This window comes from Harpia harpyja, chromosome 9, assembly GCF_026419915.1.
Source record: "Harpia harpyja isolate bHarHar1 chromosome 9, bHarHar1 primary haplotype, whole genome shotgun sequence".
Classification (NCBI taxonomy): domain Eukaryota; kingdom Metazoa; phylum Chordata; class Aves; order Accipitriformes; family Accipitridae; genus Harpia; species Harpia harpyja.
Window position 1 is genome coordinate 23,063,937 of NC_068948.1, and position 19,176 is coordinate 23,083,112.

The 19,176-nt window shown below is 53.0% G+C and overlaps 2 protein-coding genes across 4 annotated transcripts; one reads left to right on the plus strand and one right to left on the minus strand.

Moving 5' to 3' along the window:
• Nucleotides 1–5,966, minus strand: LOC128146035 (C-factor-like). The gene is made up of 6 exons (XM_052797059.1): nt 5,787–5,966; nt 2,968–3,019; nt 1,923–2,113; nt 1,417–1,575; nt 1,005–1,115; nt 1–290 (listed from the first exon to the last, which is right to left on the minus strand). Exons 1-6 carry the CDS (start codon nt 5,931–5,933, stop codon nt 177–179), a joined length of 774 nt encoding a protein of 257 aa, XP_052653019.1. The 5' UTR covers nt 5,934–5,966; the 3' UTR covers nt 1–176.
• Nucleotides 5,967–6,093: 127 nt separating this feature from the next.
• LOC128146354 (C-factor-like) lies at nt 6,094–17,430 on the plus strand. 3 transcript variants are annotated; one of them, XM_052797642.1, is made up of 7 exons: nt 6,096–6,445; nt 14,242–15,054; nt 15,507–15,558; nt 15,789–15,976; nt 16,308–16,466; nt 16,823–16,942; nt 17,229–17,430. In XM_052797642.1, exons 2-7 carry the CDS (start codon nt 14,908–14,910, stop codon nt 17,340–17,342), a joined length of 780 nt encoding a protein of 259 aa, XP_052653602.1. In that variant the 5' UTR covers nt 6,096–6,445; nt 14,242–14,907; the 3' UTR covers nt 17,343–17,430. The 3 variants fall into 3 exon arrangements, with proteins under 3 accessions (XP_052653600.1, XP_052653602.1, XP_052653601.1); XM_052797640.1 differs by having other exon boundaries at nt 6,094–6,445; nt 16,823–17,325; XM_052797641.1 differs by lacking the exon at nt 6,096–6,445 and adding an exon at nt 6,524–6,687 and having other exon boundaries at nt 16,823–17,325.
• The last annotated feature ends 1,746 nt before the right edge of the window (nt 17,431–19,176 follow it).

Below are 19,176 nucleotides of genomic sequence, written 5' to 3' on the forward strand. Positions count from 1 at the left end.
TACTAATTGACTTTATTTATTAACAACATGAAGGTAGGGATCACAGGCTGCCCTGCATGCCCAGTGGAGTCCTAAGTAGGTCCCTTGCAGACCACAGAATGCTGAGCATCCTGGTGCTCCAGGGCACCTGGAGAGTCCCCTGGCACTGTAGGGTCCCTCACAGGGACAGAGAGTGGTCACCAAGGAATAGCTTTACCTTCCCAGTTGAGCAGAGTCCCGCTGTGTTTCTCGGAGAGGATCGGCAGTACAGACAGCAGCCCCCGCACACTCGTGTCCACCGTCAGGTCAGCCTGCAACAGGTATGAGGAGCAGGACTGAGACACCACTGTCCTTCTCAGCCATCCACCAGCACCCACGCAGCTCATGCACATTGGTAGCAAGGCTCCTTCCACCCAGACTGAGTAGAGAGCCACAGGAGGTGGGATAAGCCCGTTACGTGGGAGGATGGTTGGGTATCTGCATGCTCACTGATGGCTTGGATGGAGGTGGCTTGGGCTGGGAAGCCAGCTACAGGTTTAACTCAATAGGACACATAAGAGATTGCTGCTGCAAGCGGGATGCTACGTGCAGCCTTCTCAGAACTCCAGGGTTGCAGCGACCAGCCCCACCCCAAAACAAGGACCCTGCAGGATGAGTAGAGACCTCATGGACCCGCAGCTCTTCAAGGAACAGGGCACAGGATGGGGTAGTGCTGCTGCTCCTCTCCTCCCTGCTCTGTCGAATTCAGGTTCCCTGCACATCTCCAGGCTGCCCAAAGCCCTTTCCCCCTGAACAGGCCTCTTGCTCACCCCGGATATGTGCTGATACTATTTCCCAGGCAGCAACCACGTTCTGGAGTGGCCCAGCACAGACACAGGCAACTTGTAGCCCAAAAGGCAGCTCATTCTCGCATGGATCCCTCCTCCTGAGAGCCATCTCAGCCACCTGAGGCACCCCCTGTGCAAATTTGTAGGCTTGGGTCCCACCCATGGGTTCCCCCCTCAACCTGCTCAGCCAGAACTCACCTCCTGGCTGCCCATATCGGTTTTCACCCAGCCGGGGTGAAGTGCCACACAGAGGATTCCGGCTTCCCCGTAGGTCAGAGCCTGGCACTTGGTGAGCATGTTGAGGGCAGCCTGGGGGAGGAAGAAAGCATCAGCCATGGGCAGTAGAAAGCTCCATGTATTAGGCTCCCCACCCATCACTGCCTTGTGGCAAGGGAGAAAAAGCAATGCCAAGTCTTCAAGAGATAGTGCGTATCTCCTCTAGGTGGGCAGCAGCTGGGCATGGAGATGCCCAGGGAACTTGGACAGTGATCAGCATGGATCAGTCCCTCCATTTCGTGATCTCAGGTGCTTCTCTGAAATCAGGCCTGGTAAGGGGCAGCTCTGACTCCCACCGAGCTCATGAGCACAGGCAGGTCCCCAGTCTCCATACCTTGCTGCAGCGGTAGGAGATCACAGGCTTGAAGAAGGACTCGGGAGTTTTCTCAATGGACCCCATGATGGTGGAGATGTTGATGATGGCTGCCTTGCTGCAACTCAGTCCCTTTTCTGTGCTCTCCCGGGCAGCCTTCTTCAACAGGGGCAGGAATGCCTGGGGAGAAGGAACCTTGTGGAATGCCTGTGCCTCGAGCCAGCCCCACTTATGGCAACTGCAACCCAGGCTGCCTATGGCAGGGAGGATGAGGAAGAACAGCAGGAAGCCAAGAGAGCCCAGCTGTTTTGCTGCAGTGGCCCTGCCTGCTCCCAGTTCGCCCAGCACAACACAGGGAGGCTACAGAGGGCTTGGGCTGGGAGCGCAGCCCTAGCACTGCCCCCTCCCTCGCGCATCCCCAAGAAACTCCGAGATCTCCATTGTGACCATGGACAGCCTGGGATAGCCTCAAGCTGGGCCAAATTCCCCCTCCACGGTGAGCTCCATCCCCAGAGCTTCATCCATACCTGGGCCATCAGCATTGGACCCACTGCATTGGTCTTGTATGTCCTTATCATCTCTTCAGCATCTACTGTCTCCAGTGATGCTGTCGGGGTGTAGATGCCAGCATTGTTTATTAGCAGGTTCAAGCCCGTGCCATTCAGCTTCCCCTCCACGATCTTCACTGCATCAGTAATAGCGGAGGGATTTGCAACATCTGCAGTAGAAGAGAACAGGGTTTGAGAGCCATGAGGTCCACCTGGGCGACCAGGGGAGGAGAAAGAGGTTAAGATGCTGAGGAACAGCTATGCAACCCGACCTGTGTGGCCTTCCTTCCATCTGTGGGCACCAGATGGTGCTGTGCAACCAGCTCAGAGCACCCCAGCACCCACCAGTCCCAGCTCATCCCAAAACTGCCTCCTCTGCCATGCACAGGGTGCCCCACTACCGGCAGCTGAAGGATCCTGCCCTGGGGCAGCCCACCGGGCAAAGCCACCCTGGGGACAGCCCCATGCTCTGTCAGGCACCAGCAGCCACAGCCTCCTGTCTGTTGACAAAGTCCCAGCCTGAGCAAGCTCTGGAGAACCCCAGAGAACCCAGAACCTCAGGGGAGTCTTGGGAGGGGTGGGGGGGGACAGTGCCCACAGGGGCTGTGCTGGGACCTGCTGTGGGATGGCTCTGCAAGGTCCTACAGGTCCTGCTCAAGCTCTGGGCCGATCACACAGTGTTTCCACAGGAGCTGTCTTCCTCCTGGAGCCCTCCTGGTCTCGCCTGGGACTTGGGATCAGCTGCATGGCAGAGCAAGGATGCAGCCACTTGGCTGGGGGAGCTGGGGACCACACAGGATGGATCTCAAGAACCTCCTGGTTCTGTGGCCACGGGGCAAGGAGGTGCAGGGCATGGGCTACTGGGGCTGATACAGGTCTGGAGAAGCTGGGCTTTTGGCAGCAGGACTTGAAGCAGCTCTGAAGAACTGGATCCCCATGTAGAGCCTGAAGGGAGGGAAGGAGAAACGGGGTAACTGTGGCCAGCAGCCACATATTTACCAGCTCAGAGGCAGAGCACACCTACCCAGCTTCACAAGAACCAGGTTTGGGTGTTTGGATGCCAGATCTCTCAGCTCCTACAAAAAGAGATAGGGAAACAATCAGCACGAGGCAGAGGCGATACCAAGCATCATCCTAGGGCACCAGCGATGGTCCACCCTGAGGGAAACATTTGCAGATATTACTCAGCGCTTGTGAATGGCTGGACTGGAGACCTGCCTCGGTTCTCAGGCTTCTTCTGGGCTCCACAAAGCAATGTGCATGTGCTCAGAGCATGACAAGGCCACGACTGCAAGATACTATGGCCACTCTCCCAAAGGGTCTACGTGTACAACCCAGCCAGAGCCACAGCAAAGGATGAGAGCAAACTATTAAGGACCAACTCCCCCAACAAATGATGCAAACTGGCCGAGGATACAGCCAGAAGTGTCTCCCAGAGGCTGCTGGAAGCGAGGTGGAGGAGGAATGGCTGTGAGTGCCAACATCAGACTTGACATTTGGGGAAGTCACGTCTGGATCCAAATAGCCCAATCCCAGGATCCACTCTGCTCTGGACACTAACGTCTCACTGTCCTGGTTTCAGCTGGGATAGAGTTAACTGTCTTCCTAGTAGCTGGTACAGTGCTATGTTTTGAGTTCAGAGCGAAGAATGTTGATAACACTGATGTTTTCAGTTGTTGCTCAGTAGTGTTTAGACTAATGTCAAGGATTTTTCAGCTTCTCATGCCCAGCCAGTGAGAAAGCTGGAGGGGCACAAGAAGTTGGCACAGGACACAGCCAGGGCACCTGACCCAAACTGGCCAACGGTGTATTCCATACCATGTGACGTCCCATCCAGTACAGAAACGGGGAAGTGGGGGGCAGGGATTCGCCGCTCGGGGGACTGGCTGGGTGTCGGTCGGCGGGTGGTGAGCAATTGCACTGCGTATCATTTGTACATTCCAATCCTTTCATTATTGCTGTTGTCATTTTATTAGTGTTATCATTATCATTATTAGTTTCTTCTTTTCTGTTCTATTAAACCGTTCTTATCTCAACCCACGGGTTTTGCTTCTTCTCCCGATTTTCTCCCCCATCCCACTGGGTGGGGGGGAGTGAGTGAGCGGCTGCGTGGTGTTTAGTTGCTGGCTGGGGTTAAACCACGACACTCACCCACTCAAGTGAAATGAACCACTTTGCACATTTTTATTGATTATTTTCACCAAACACAGAGGATTCAGAAGCCCTTTCCAAAAAGGAAACTTTCAACTTCAAGGTTCCTAGCAGCTCTTTGCTCTGAGCCTTCTTCAGTGTAGCAGGTTTTAGACAACAGAAACCAAAACACCACATTCAATGTATCCAAAATGATTGCTTTTAGAACTAAAAACCTCTTACAAACAAGCCCACAGAGAATGCTACAGGAGAAATGCAAATTGGTGGCTTCTTGTGAGAGGACCCGTCCTACCAACATGGAGCAGGAGAGCTGCTGGTGCTGGTTGTGGTCCACCTTCAGTTATCTCTGGGCTTCCCCCTGTTTCCACGTTCCCCCTGGGCACAGGAAAGGATGGAAAAAATCCATCTAAATGGTTTGCAATAACTAACAGACATTTCTCCTCCCGTTTTGCCCAGCTGCTGGCCTCAACAGCCTCGCACCGTCCTGGTGCGAGTCCAGCCTCACCCAGCCCAGCGTCTGATCTGGGCACAAAGGGGCAGGAGGAGCAATGTGGCTCCTGGGGTGGCACGAGCCTGACAGAGGATCACTCTGCCCTCAGTCTCCTGTGGTCATGGACTTCAGCAGCAATAACCTGAAGCCACTGCCCTCACCCTACCACAGCTGGACAAGGTTTAGAGAAGCATCCCACAGCTGAGAGCGATGCGTGTGGACCATCTTGGGTAGAAACTGGCTCCAGTCCAGCCCCACAAAAAGTCCTCTGATCTCATCATTGCCCGAACCCAGCAAAGTTGGGGGGGGAAGAACAGGGCAAAAATAAGAGACCTGAGCTAGCTTTGACTCAGCCAGCTTGGGCACCAGGAGCAGCAGGAGCTGGGCACCCCTGGGCTGGCGGCAGGGTGGATTCTCACTGCACCGGCATCACTCCTGAGCCAGAATAACGCTGGCAGCGAGCACACGGAATGCGTCTCAAGGACTTCCTAACATGTCATCCCTGCACACGCCGTGCTGACCCCTGCGCACAACCAAGCTGCGAGAAGATGCAGCAAGCAAATCTGCCAGAGCTAGGATCTACCAGAGAGCAAATGTCACCTCACTGGTACTTCCGTGGGTCACAGTAAGCAGAGGAAAACCAAAGCTGGACCTAAGGAAAACTGGGAGTACGGCAATGCTCTGCTCCTGTGATCTCCAGCTGAAGCAACACGTGCGAGTCTCTCCCATTTTAGTGAAGCAGAAAGCGGGGGTGGGAGGATCCCACCAGTTAACGAACGCCCAGCTTTTGCAGAGACCGGTAACACGTCGCAGAACTGGCCAGAGCAGCATCGCTGCAATTCACACCAGCATCAGCCGGCGGCAACCACCGAGTCCAACCCCGCTCAGACCCAACTCCCTGGGAGCTGACGCTATGCCCGCAGCATATGGGTGAAGGTTTGGCAGGGGAAGGCTGGCTGGGGCACAGCCAATGCGGCCTCAAATAGCCCGGCAGCACGGTTTTAAGGGCGGCACGGCTTTATTCATGGCCCGAAGCACCGCGGGACCTTCAGAGGACTTTCATGCCGGGCAGGGCACGGTGCGAACACGAGATCTGCGACCGCAATGCTATTTTCACATCGGTGAAGCAAACCGAGCGCGTAACTCATGGCATCTGCCTGCACCCATGGGTGCTCCCGAGCCCCCCCCCCCCCCCGACTGACCTGGGCCCGCGGCCCCTCGGGGTCCCGGCAGGTGGCAAAGATCCAAGCGGGAGGTCGCGATGCCCCAAGCAGCTGCTTGACCAGCTCCAGCCCGATGCCGCGGTTGGAGCCGGTCAGCAGCACCGTACGCGCCCGCACCGCCGCCATCGCTGCCCACCCCGGTGACCGCCGGAGCGGGGCGGGCCCGGGCCGGTCCCGCCTCCCCGGCTGGCCTGGAGGGGGTTGCGCCAACCAGCGGAGGGGGGGTGTGTATTTTTATTTTTTTTCTTTCCCATCTAATATTCAGCACAAAGACACCAAGGGTATCCCCATGCCGGGGTCCCCGCCTGCCCCGCGGGGAGGAGGGTCGGCTCCCGGAGCGATGCTTTGGGAGGGAGGGGGAGGCCTAAAGGGGACCCCCATCTCTTCCCAAGGCTGGGATGCAGGGGAGAAGGCTTACAGCATTTCTGGGGTGGTCTCTTCAGCACCTTTAGCACAGCAATGCTATTTTTCCGCTAGATAGGGGCTGGGATGGGGGCAGGAGGGGGGATACAACCATAAATCCCAGCATTGACCCAATTTATCAGGGAGGTACCAAATCCTTCACAGCTGTTTTTATTGCCTGCCCAGAAATGCACCTGATTTGGCTCTTTCTGTGATGACCAGATGCAATAAATTGGGTAAGTAGGCTGTGGTGTGGGGAGGGAGTTTTCTTGTTTTTGTTGATGGGTGTCAGGTACCTGGTTCAAAGATGGACCAAAGGTGTGGACAGGAGTAAAGCAAGGAAAAGGTTTGGTGGCATCTAAGGATGGGAAAATGGGGCATGAGGGGAAAGGGAAAACAGAAGAGAGACCATCAGTGTCAGCTGGAGGACTGTGTCTGGAGGGGACCTGCAAGTACCAGCTCTGCTGCCAGCCTGGAGGTGGGTGTCAATGTTTTATTTTCAGCTGTTACCTGGAAAACCAGATGCACAAATGACATTAAAATCCCATTATGGTGAGCGTATAACCAGGAGCTCAACTGTGAAGTAATGACTGAGCAACTCTGATTTATATAAGCATCATTATTTTTGTTGCTTATTTTCATCCTTGTTTGACAAACACTAGACAAAACACCTCTGATACTAATAAATACATCAGAAAATAAATAATGATTTCAATCTGGTGATATCATCAGGTGATTTGTGCTACCTTTATCTTGCTGTGCCGTAGCTCAACTACACAGCTGAGCCTCTGCTCCCCAATTTGCCTTGGGATATAAAAATGCTTTGAGAACCTTTTGGTGTTGAACAGTGATACAGAAAATGGAATTTACTAGGAATAAATCTTTGATTATGCCAATAAATGCTAAGAAGCAGAAACCCTCTTTATAGCATATATTTGAATTAAAGGACCCATTCTCCTTTTCCTGCCTTGTTCTGTGTTCAGGCCACCAGTTAGGTGACTTGTCACCAGAAGTACTGCTCCATCTGTTGCAAAGATTGGCGGATACATAGCTGTCCTGGTTTTGGCTGGGATAGAGTTAATTTTCCTCCTAGTAGCTGGTACAGTGTTGTGTTTTGGATTTAGCTTCTCATGCCCAGCCAGCAAGAAGGCTGGAGGGGCACAAGAAGTTGGGAGGGGACACAGCCAGGACAGCTGACCCAAACTGGCCAAAGCGGTATTCCATACCATGTGATGTAATGCCCAGTATATAAACCGGGGGGAGTTGGCCTGGGGGGGTGGATTGCTGCTTGGGAACTAACTGGGCATTGGTCGGCAAGTGGTGAGCAATTGCATCGTGCATCACTTGCTTTGTATATTCTAATTATTATTATTATTATTATTGTAGTAGTATCATTATTATTATTTTATTCCTTTCTTAAACTGTTCTTATCTCAGCCCACGAGTTTTACTTTTTTTCCTGACTCTCTCCCCCATCCCACTGCGGGGGGCAATGAGTGAGTGGTAACAAATGAGGACAGAGGGGTACAAACAAACAGTCATGGTCAACCACACTGAGGAATGGGGGGTTTGGCCACCTATTCCACACAGATCCTGCACACTGCAGGCAAACTACATTAACCAACTCTTCCTAGGTGCTCACTTCAAAAAGCCCTGGAAACGGGGATCCCTTGTGATCTGCTGTGTAGAAACAATTAATGTGCAGCCACAGCTGAGGTCAGTAGGAGCCTATTCTGAATACAAATGTGAACCGTCTAAAAAGACAAGCTCTAAGCATCTGTAGTTGGATAGTTCCCAACACGGACGTTGCTTGACCCACTTTTAGACTTCAGTTCCCCATGTCCAAAACAGGGGGTTATCGATTTTTTGGAAAACCTTGTTAGTTAAATATTGTGAGGCTTCCAGAAGGTAATAAAGAGAAATGCAACAACAACAAAAAGCTTACCCAAATGCTTTAGTTTCTCTACAACAGGCCTTGGTAACTTCCTGCTGCCTGGTAAAGTCTGACCTGATCTTACGGAATTTTGGAGCACTTGAGTATATAAATATGAGCATGTTCCACCTGCCCTCAGCCCCCACCTAACCTTGGTGGGCACTGGTGTCCTGCAGACGCAGCTTCAGTGTCTCTAAAACCTCTCCATGCAGCAGCATGGTCCACCTGACCCTCCCAACTAATGTCCTGTCCTGCTGCATCCCTCAGAAACAGGACATGAAGCTGAGATGTTCCCTATGGAGGAACAAGTCCCACTGCAGGCTTAAGAATTTTTCGTGTGTCTTATACTGGTGTGTTTCTTAGGGTGTTAGTCAAATGTCCAGGTTTTACCAGTTGAGAGGCTGGGCCTTCATCACAGAGCAGCTGGTGGGGGCTTGTAGGTAACACAGTTTTAGGAGGAAGGTTGTATATTTTGGCTTTAACAAAGAAGAGGGGCTGGAAAGAACTTGTTGGGTTTTTTTTTCCCCAGCACTGTTTCCACCCATCAGGTGATATAGTGCTCTTTTTAGCCCTGCCTCCTTCTCTCACTTCAACACATGGATGTCAAACCAAGCCACTCGCAAGCTGGTCATTTAGCCTGTACCTTAGTGTTTCTGAGATGGGGCATATCTCCACATCATGTATGACAGCCCATTCTCAGACATCGTTGTTAGCAAATATAATAGTGGGAGTGCAAATCTGTGCTGCTTGGTGGTTCTGAGGTCCCTCTTCAGGGCATCGTGCTGAAGAAGGAAGGATAACCCATCCCACTGCCCCCAGAGGGTTTCAGAAGTGAGACCAGTGGGGATCTGTGGTGTCCCCATGTGTCCCGACAATGTGGCTCTGTCCCTGAGGTCAACTGCCAGTGCTGCCAGCACTGCTGCACACAGGTAGCTGAGCTATCTTGACTGCTCTCAGGAGAGGAATATCTCCAGAAAAGTGCTTCTGAACCCAGTCCGAGGCCCCTAGCTGACACTGGGTCCAAATACTGTGGCCCAAGTGAGGTTGTGTGGAGAGTCTAGGTGTTTTAAATCCTCTTCTGGGAGATTTACTTGGAAAAAAATCCCCTTTGCTGAGGTCTCTGCAGAGGTTCAAGGCTCTGCAGTTGCAGTGGGCTCACCCATTATCCTTGATACCACTCGTCTCTGGACCTGATGGCAGTTGTGTCCAGGAGACTTCTCAGGCTGCATGGGGGGACTCCTGCAAGGAACATGGTGGTGTGGCCTCTGCAAGCCTAGGGCAGAGTTGACAGGACCCAAACCACCTTTGGTTTTGTTTCTCCTTCCTTGCAATGAGAAGTCAGTTCCTGTGAAACCAGTGTGCAGTGACCTAGCCGGAGCTTAGAATCATAGAATCATAGAATCATTTTGGTTGGAAAAGACCTTCAAGATCATCGAGTCATTAGAGAGCATTAGAGAGATGCTAATAGACAGAGACTTTGCAGGGAAGCCTCTCTCTCTGTACTTTCTCCATGTACCTTTCCTGACAGTCCTAAAATGGGACCAGTACAGTCCAGTACTTTACAAGAATTTCATGGTCATTGAGCCACTGCCTGTCTTTGGGCAACTGAATCAAGCTCATGGGCTCTGAAACTCAATCCAAATCGATTGTGCTCCATCTATACTCGGACTATGAAAAGTACATTGGTCAACATTTTTTAAACTGCCAGGTCAGAAGGGGAAGCAAAAGGCTTGGTTGTTTCTCCTTCTCCTCTCATCCCACTGCCTGATCAGCAGTGCGGTGGGGCTTGAGCAGGCTTCCACCACCAGCTCAGCTGTGATGGGGATGGCTTTTCTGGGCAGGAGGTGGCTGTGCCCCTCCACCCTGCTCGAGTCCAGCAGCATTGAAGGAAAAGTGGCGCCTCTGTGCTCTCTGCCACAAGTAGAGGGTCCCCCCATCCTGCTCTACCCACTTGTGCCTGGGTCTGGTGCAGGAATGTGGGGAGTGAAGGTGTTTTCTGTACTTTGTGCCTCCTCAGCATTGTGTTTGACTCCCGTCAGCACTAATCATCCAGCCCCCACCTTCCATCTAAGCCTCTCTGCCTGCTATTTCCAATGAGCTGGTTTGAGCTCTTCAGAAATGCTTTGCTTAGAGGAAACCCCTGACTCAGGGGCTTTGGTGGGATTCTCTGGAGCTACTGGACCAGAGAACCCACCATGAGCTTGGAAAAGGAGGAAAGTCTTTATTCCCTGCCTGAAGTAGCCACAAGTGGCATATGGTTCCCCACAGATTCATCTGGATCTTAAGAAACCCAGCAGTTCCTGTAGCTGTCCTCTGCACTGGGCAGGCGCTGCTTGGAAACCTGCCTCAGCCTTGGTTTCTTCTCATGTTAAGACACAGTTTGCTATGCCAGAGTCCCGAGTGCTTTGCATCTGCTTTCCCTGCTGCCAGACATTTGGGTTCCTGGGCTCAAAGCCAGCTCTGATATAATGCAGGTGTAACATGGATCGGTCTGCTGGGAAAACAGCAAAGCTATGAAAAAGGGCCATGAGAAGCCTTACTTGGGACCTCCTCACCTCGCTTGGGAGCTGCATTTAAGCTCAGGCTCTCACCCTCAGTGTCTGCAAGATCCCCTTCACAAGGGGGTGTCACTACTCCTCTTCAGCAAAAAAGAAAATGAGTCACAGAGGGTGAATATGACCTGCCCAGCTTCAAACAGTTACAGGGCTTGGTAGGTCTCACCCCACCCCTTGATTAGCGGTTCATTCATCACTATCTATTGATTCTTCAGCAAGATGACATGGCCCAAAACAGCCCTGAATACATCACAAGCAAGTAGGCTTGATAAATAGTAACGAGTTTATTCTTACTTACATGGTAGTTCAAATGTACTGAAGATAATTGTGCCACGCACCCACTCCCTTGGCTAGCAAAGAAAAGCATGTTTCTCAATACTTCTGTAAGCAGCACTGTCATTGCTCTTTGTGCAAACATCTAGGTGAGCATGAGCACACCTGAGCTTTCAGCAACTGATAGCAGAGGAGGTATGACCGCCTCTTAGAACACTGGCTCTGAGTCTTCTTAGTGTGGCGAGATGGAAAGCATCCATACATGAAATACAGCTATCTGAGGGGTTATGGGAGAGGAGTGCTCAGCTTAAAGTGTAGACTGTGCAAGAACGTTTCAGAGCAAAGGAATCCCTTCTTAGGAGCTGGTTTGAGGTCCCTTCCAGAGGCTTGGGGACAGCAGCAGCACTTGTGAAGAAGCTGGGTTGCAAGCCAGGCAAGGCTGGTTGCTTTTTCCTCTGCCTCTTTGCACCAGGTTGGACTCTGACTCCTGGAGAAACAGCACTTGGTTAAACTGTAATGATCAACAGTGCAGCATGGGGCCCCAGAGCAAAGTCAACATTATAAAGTTACGACTCCGAAACAGAGGAAGGCTACAAAAATGTGGTGACACAGCAAAAATAGGAGATTTAAAAGGTTAATTTTTCTGTTTCTGATGCTCTCTGGTTCTGAGGCACTGTGGAGGTTTCTAACAGACTGTGGGTGACAGCCTCATCCTCTGCCTAGAAGAAGAAAACCATGGAAGTCTGGAGGAGCAGAGCTCGCGTGCAAATGGCATATATCGGCAAGTATAGTTGTGGTCTGTGGTCATTAAAAAGTAAGAAAATAGAAAAGGCTATTGAAATGATCCATCGGAGCCAGAAAGCCAGTCCTGTGATCTGGGAGCTGTGTTGACATGGGGACAATTGTCAGGGTCCTCAGTCTGAGACAGACAGCTGGAAGACCCAAAGCTTTGTACAGTTGATAAGTGGTAGGAATTTGCAAGGCAAAAGAAGTCTCTCAACCCAATGTGGAGAATCAGAAAAGCAGAAGGAGGTCTGACTGGCCTCAGGAAAGAAAATGGAAAGTAAAAAGAAATGGGTAGAGCTTAAGGAGAGGCTGAGACTTGGCAGGGTCCAGGAAGGGGGAAGATCTGTGATCAGCTCCCAAATACAAGCTGCAAATGCATGGGAGAGAAGGAGCAGATTGCTGCTATTGTGTTCCTGCAGAGGAATATTTCACCTAGAAGCTGGACAGCACAGTACTAAATGGCCATGGAAGCAACAGCAGTTCATGGGATGCTGGTGCAGAAAGTACCATGGGACCACAAAAAGGGCCATTGCCACAAAAGAAAAGCTACAGGCAGTAGAAGGGAGAAGGGTAAAACCCCAGCCTTGGTTGTCATGAGGTTGTCCAAGTGAATGAAATGTGTGCGTGCTTAATGTGCTGATATTGTACCTGTATGCAAAGTCTTGAGTAACAGCAGAGGAACTAAACAAATATGTTAGCAGGGAACATTTTCCACAGGGTCCGGAAGGGGAAACATTGGCTATGGCCTGACAACAAAGATGATTTTTCGTTTGCCATGCCAGAAAGCGCAGTGTGTTTGTGTGCATTTCTGTCACGTGCTCTGGGCTTTATCTCAGGATTTACACCGAGCAAACAAAATGGTACATTTTACTCTGAGGATGTGAAAGCAAATGAATATCTGCTTGCTATGGGAGCAGAGGAAGGCTGGGGCTGTCACCAACCTGCATGTTCCAGGGTACAGGGGGAATCACAAAGTCCCTTAGAGCTGGAGAGAGACGTGTGTGCCAGATACTGCTAGCAGAGCAGGAGTATCAAAGGGATTTAGTATCTCACGCTGAGATGCTGTGATGGGATGTGCAAAATTCAGTTCTGTCTCCGACGGGTACATGGTGATGATATTTCAACACCACCACAGCAGAAACTGCAAATTTCTGTGTTAAGAGCCTAGCAAAAACAAATCAGAGAAGTTTTCCCCTGTGATTTGTGGCATGCCTCTACTTGCAGAAAATGTCCTTAAAACACTGCTATTTGGTAAATACACCTTTTGGAAAAGGAACATGCTTTATATATATTCAATGCATTTTTAACATATCTGGGAAAGAACTGATTGCTATCAATGAGAATATTTCTCAAAGACATGATGTCCAGATCTAGGTGTGGTCTGTGCTGATTTGACAAAAACCACTCACCTGTCCCGTGCGGGATTCATATGTACTGTGGTTGCCAGAGCCATGGCCTGGGGGAGAGCCTGGTGAAGGCAGGTAGGGATGGAAGGCTCAATCCCTCGTGCAGCTGGACCATGCCACGTGGAGATGCAGAAGAGACAGTGGATGCTGCCACTGTAATGGGGCTTCGTCCCTTCTTTGAGTGGGGCTGGTGGCAGCATCCTCCCCTCCGTTGCAACTAGAGGCAGCCAGAGCATAGGTCAGGTCTGTGATTGAGCCCTTGAGTCAGCTGCCCAAATATGAGATGGGGAGGTGAGTGAGGCAGGGCAGGACTGCCTGTTTTGGTGGCACTGTGGTGACCATGCGACTGGCCTGAGGTGCAGATGGATCCCTGGGACCAAACTTTGGCACGTCCGTACTTTAAAGTAGTTTTTTTGGAGGGAGAAGGTGAATGCAGTGGCGATATGAGGGTGAGGGTGCTGCAGTCTCAGAGCAGGACCAAGTCAGAAGCAAGTGTAGGAATGAGGGGATGGCAGAACTGGACCATCAAATGGGCATTCTTACTGCAGCCCCAAGCTGCACCCCTCAACTGGGATGGGGAGGGTGCCCTGGGCAGGCTCATCCCAGGTCTGTGGGGAGGACCTTCCTGTCTCACGGCATATGCCAGCTGAGCCTCAGAAAACAGACAGGAGCGAAGAGGAGGAAACTAGCTGCTGCTGGAGCATGAGGGCTCATTTGGCACTGCAGCTGGGAGGAAGCAGCTCTGGTTAACACTACTGCCAAGGCATCCCGGGGGAGAAGGTGACACGTCAGCAGCATCAGTGTCTCCATTACTGCCAAGGAGCCCGTGCAATGGCTCTGGGACTCAGCGCTTGAAAGCGAGGGGTTGGCAAGAGATTTCTGGGGATGTGTTTTCACTTGCAGTGGAGTGGGAACACATGATGTGCATGCACACCAGTCCCAGCCCTGCAAACCTGTAATGCCTCACTTGAGGTACTGGGCAGCACCAGGCTTCAGTGGTGATAGCACAGAACTGTCAGTGCCCCATGCCTATGGCCTATGTGGAGAATGGGGCTTTGACCAAAGCATTTCTCTTTGCAGAAGAACATCCTGGGCACCCGAGTCATCCATGGCTCTGGGCAGAGAGACCACTCAACTTCAGACTGCACCCCAAGGGATGGAGTTCATGACCAACAGAGATGTGATGTGCAAGCAGTGTAGGGTCCAATTCATTCTGCCAGTAGACCATGCTGGGCTTGCTCCAGTCCACGGGTCTCTCACAGGACAATCAGTGAATGGGCATTGGCTTGGAAGAGGCAAGAGCAAGGCGGAGAACATCTGCTCATGGACATCTGAGGCACAACCTGGTACGACGTGGAAAGCCCGTCTAGCCCACAGGATGCTTGTGAAGCTGTAAAGCCCACCTAAGCCATGGGGCATCCTGCATCCCTCCCACATGCTGCTCCCTCCTCACCCACAACAGCCTCTCCTGGCCAGGCTGGCTAGTACCTCCTGGATTATGGGGCCAGATTTCCTAAGGTCAGCAGAGTTTGCCTGAAAAATCCAACTGACTTTTGCCCTTTGGTAACAAGGGCTGGCTCCCAGCCAGGACCTATGTCCTAGACTTTGAAGAGATGGAGAGGTTGTACCTGGAGCCAAGCCTTTGTGTGAGCCCTGAGTGGGTGGGGTGGCCGTGGAACATGCTATAAAGAAGCATTAAGGAGCTGAACAAACAATGCAAGCTGAAGCAGAGGAAGGAGAAGCAATATGGGAGAGCTTCATGTCCGCTCCCTTCTGGTGACTGGGGCCAACCGGGGAATTGGCCTGGAGCTTGTGCAGCAGTTCCTGGGGATGCCAAGCCCACCCACGTGGGTGTTTGCAGCTTGTCGGGACCCCAAGGGACAGCGAGCGCAGGTGAGGCTGGGCTGGGACGTGGTGGGTTGTGCTGGGGGACAAAGGGACAGGACAGCAGGTTGGAGCACAGGGGGCTGCAGCCGGGCACCCCAAGTGCTGCAGGACAGGGCAGCCAGGTTGGGACACCTCTGAGACGAGCTGTTCGTGGGATGTGTAGAGGGCACAGGGTTCCTCTGGGACAAAAGTGGCAACTTGCTGCTTCCCATCTCCTCAAGGGCTTGAGGCAAAGGGCTTGTGTCTGCCACAGCAGGGTGGGACGCGAAGCAGTGGCACATGGTGCATGTGGGAGGCACCAAGCCCCATCCATCGGGAGCAGGGCAGCCGGAGCAGGGTGCTGGGCATGAGGTGGTGCAGGGACAGAGCCAGAGTGACACAGGCTTTGCCTGGGAAAGGCTGAGCCTCTGTGCAGCCAGTCCAGCCTCGCCGTGCCCACATGGTCCCCTCTCTTGCAGGAGTTACTGAATTTGGCCTCCAAGCACCCCAACCTGGTCATCATCCCACTTGGTAGGTGCCCTGAGGTGGGGGTCCCTCGCCCTGGTTTGCCTGGAGAGTGCCCAGGCGCTGCGCACACCCAGGGAGCCCTGTGCCATGAGGGAGCTGTGCCGACGGGACACTGGGCACTGCCATCTCTCCTGCCCATGGCCAGCCCCAAGGGCACGTCCCTGGGGGGACACAGGGGCCTCCAAGTCACCACAAGGGTGCGGGCACTGACCTGCCCTTTGTCGGCTCTGCAGAAGTCACTGACCCTGCCAGCATCAAGGCAGCTGCAGCCAGAGTTGGGGAGCACCTGGCAGGCTCGGGGCTGAACCTCCTCATCAACAACGCTGGAATTGCAAAGGCGAGCTCACTTGATAACGAGACGCTGGAGAACATGACCCAGATTTACACCACCAACACAGTTGGGCCCCTGTTGCTGGGCCAGGTGAGACCCTCAACCCTGGAACTGCAGCGCAGCTCCGGGGAGCATCCCTTCCCGTGGCCCTGACTCCCTGAGCTGGGTTGTCCTGGGGGGCATGAAGGCCTGGTGGGAGAGGGTCCTGGCTCTGCTCCAGTGCTGATGGATTCTCACTCAACAAGAAGCTCATGGAGCTGTGAGCTGGAGCTCAGGACCTGGAGCCTGGCGGGCTGGGGCAGTGGGAAGAGGAGGGAAGATGCTCTGGTGCTGGTGCCAAAGTTGCCTGCTGGGGAAGGAGCTGGCCCTTGTCCCTGTGCCACCTCTGTGCATGGCCCTATCTCCTCTCTTCTCCTCGCAGGCGTTCCTGCCCTTGCTGAAGAAGGCTGCCCAGGGGAGCCCAGGCTCAGCACTGAACTGCAGCAAGGCAGCCATCATCAACATGTCCAGCTCTGCAGGCTCCATTGAGGAAGTCTTTTTATGGAATTATGGACAAGTTGTCTCATACCGCTGCAGCAAGGTATTGCCACACTGCACCGGGTGTAAGCCCAGACACTTTCCTCTCCAAATGATCTCGCATGCCTTCCAACCTCCCCCTCAGTCCCTGCACCTCTCTGCACTGTGACTGTGCTCCTGTCAGTCACTGGTCCCTCCCAGGAACATTCCTCTGCCTGGCCCTGGGTCCCACCTCAGAGGGATGTGCTGGGATGGGCCCTCGGCTGGGCTGGGCGTCTGCATGGGGATAGTGCAGCAGCACTATGTGCCCTGGGGAGCTGGCTCCACCCGCCCTTCCCTTCCCCAGCCGCGGGGTCCGGACATGTCCACTTGCAGCCGCCCTTTCCCTCCCACCACCATCCCTGCTGCATTTCCCCACAGGCTGCTCTGAACATGCTGACCAAGTGCCAGTCCCTGGGGTACCGGGACCATGGTGTCCTCTGCGCTGCTCTCCACCCTGGCTGGGTGCAAACCAACATGGGGGGCTCAGGATCACAAAAGGTAAGAGAGCTTTTGGCCAGGGTCTGGAAGAACCTTTTTATTTGCGAATGCAGAGCTTGCTGTGGATTGAACAGTCCCAGACATGCTGGGCTCTGGGGGAACTCTTTGGCAGATACCCTGAGCTGGAGGCGCATGAGGGAAGGAGAGACAGGGAACTCTTCTTGCCCTGTGCTGGCCTCTCCTCACTCACTCCAGAGACCCCCAAGCCCTGAGCAATGATCTACTCCGGGGCAGACCTTAGCCAGGTCTTTGACACGTGGCTGTGTTTCTCCTTGTGCCCCTGCAGCCCCCTATGAGAGTGGATGAGAGCGTGCGAGGGATGCTGAAGGTGCTCTCCTCCCTCTCCGAGAAGGAGACTGGGACCTTCCTGGACTGGGAGGGGAAGGTTGTGCCCTGGTGAGATGTCAGCCCAGGATCCTGACAGCAGGTCCCTTTGCTGCTGCACCAAGTTGTGCCTATGTCTTAATAAATTTGTGTGTAAACAATAAGTAGCACAGTTTGAGCCTTTCTCTTGGTCTCCCTTTAACTATCACTGTGAGAGTCTTTACTAGTGCTTTGAGTCAACTTCTCAGAATTATTTCTCAATATAATTGAGCTAAGCTGGTCTGAATGTCTGATCTCCTTTGACTGGGGGTCTGGCCATCATCCTGGTAGGGCTTTGTCCCTGGGCACAGAGGGGCTCATCCCACAGCTCTCCCTTTGAATGGCAGCACAACCTTCTGATGCATCAGTCACTGCTCCCAGTGAACCCTTCCTTGTTTGTAAGAACAAGGGCCAGCAGAGCACGGCTCCTCCTTGGCTCCTCTATCACATATGTCAGGAAGTTATCACCAATGCCCTCTGGGAACCTCCTGGGTTGCTTATGTCCTGCTGCGTTGTCCCTCCAGCAGATATCAGGGTGGTTACAATACCCCATGAAGACCAGGACCTGCAAACATGAGGCTACTTCTAGCTGTCTGTAGAAGGCCTCATGCACTTGTTCCTCCTGATCAGGCAGCCTACAGCAGACACCCACTACAATGATACCCATCCCAGTCTTTTCCTTAATCCTGACCCATAAGCTCCCAGTTGGCTCATCACTCATCCCCAGGCAGAGCTACATGCATTCCCGCTGCTCTCTCACATAAAGGGAAAACCTATAAAGACCCCCACCGGTATCCCAGGACTGAGGATGCTGCTGTGTGCATCCATCTCTGGGCCTTGTCCGTATCCCAGGAGCCAGAACACCGCTGTGTGCACAGCCCCCATGCCAGCAATGGTGGCACAGCCTCTCCAGTTGGGACCAATGAGCTGAACAGCACATCTGGAGTGCACAAGCTGAGCCCCTGTCTGGGACCACCCCCCCCATGGCTCTCAATGCCCCCCCATTCTCCTTGGGGAGGGGGCTGTGAGGTGGGGATAGCACTCCACACCACCCTTCCCTCTCGTAGGGCAAAATCTGGCAGAATCTGAGGGGGTTAAGGAGGAGTCAGAGAGGTCTTGCAGCCCCTCTGTGACATGATCTGGGGTCACAGTGTGACATTCCATGCCAGGATGGTGCTGGAGACCCTTTGGTGAAGCCAAAGAAGGAGGTGGAGATCGTGGAGGAGACATTTCCTTCTCACCCTCCTGCTACAGGAGTTAACCCAGAGGGACGAGGGGACAAAGATGGAAAACCTGTGGCCAGATGCATTTCCAACACTCAAGAATCTCACCTCCGGTGGTGAGGCTTGCAGAAGTTATTTTCTAAACGTTGTAGACAATATTAACTATGAAAGTAGCTGTAGAAACACGGGGGCTTTTGGGGGAGGACTGGACAGGGCTGATGGGTACAAGAGCCCTGTCTGATCATCCCTCCCTGGCTTAGGGATCATTTTGGCAGCCAGGATTCCCAGGTCCTCTTCCTGAGGACCTTCCTCTGCCCTTGCCTTGCTGCTCACTCCCCAGGTCAAAGCCCCTGGCACCAAGGGTTGCTTCTTGCCTTGCAAAGGGGATTGCCCACACGGAGCTCCCAGCCACAGTGACCATGCAGAGTCGATGAGCACAGAGGGCTGACAGTGGTCCCTGCAGGGGAGATACATGGGGGTCCCCTGAGCCTCCGAGCCCTCTGTGGACACTACACCATCCTCTCGCTGGTGTGTACATCTATTCTACATCTCCTGTCTTGTGGAGAACCTTACATGTTTTTAATTGGGATGGCAATACATTTAATCTCACTCATCATCTCCTTGGGTAAGAGTGTGCTCAAGGGTTGT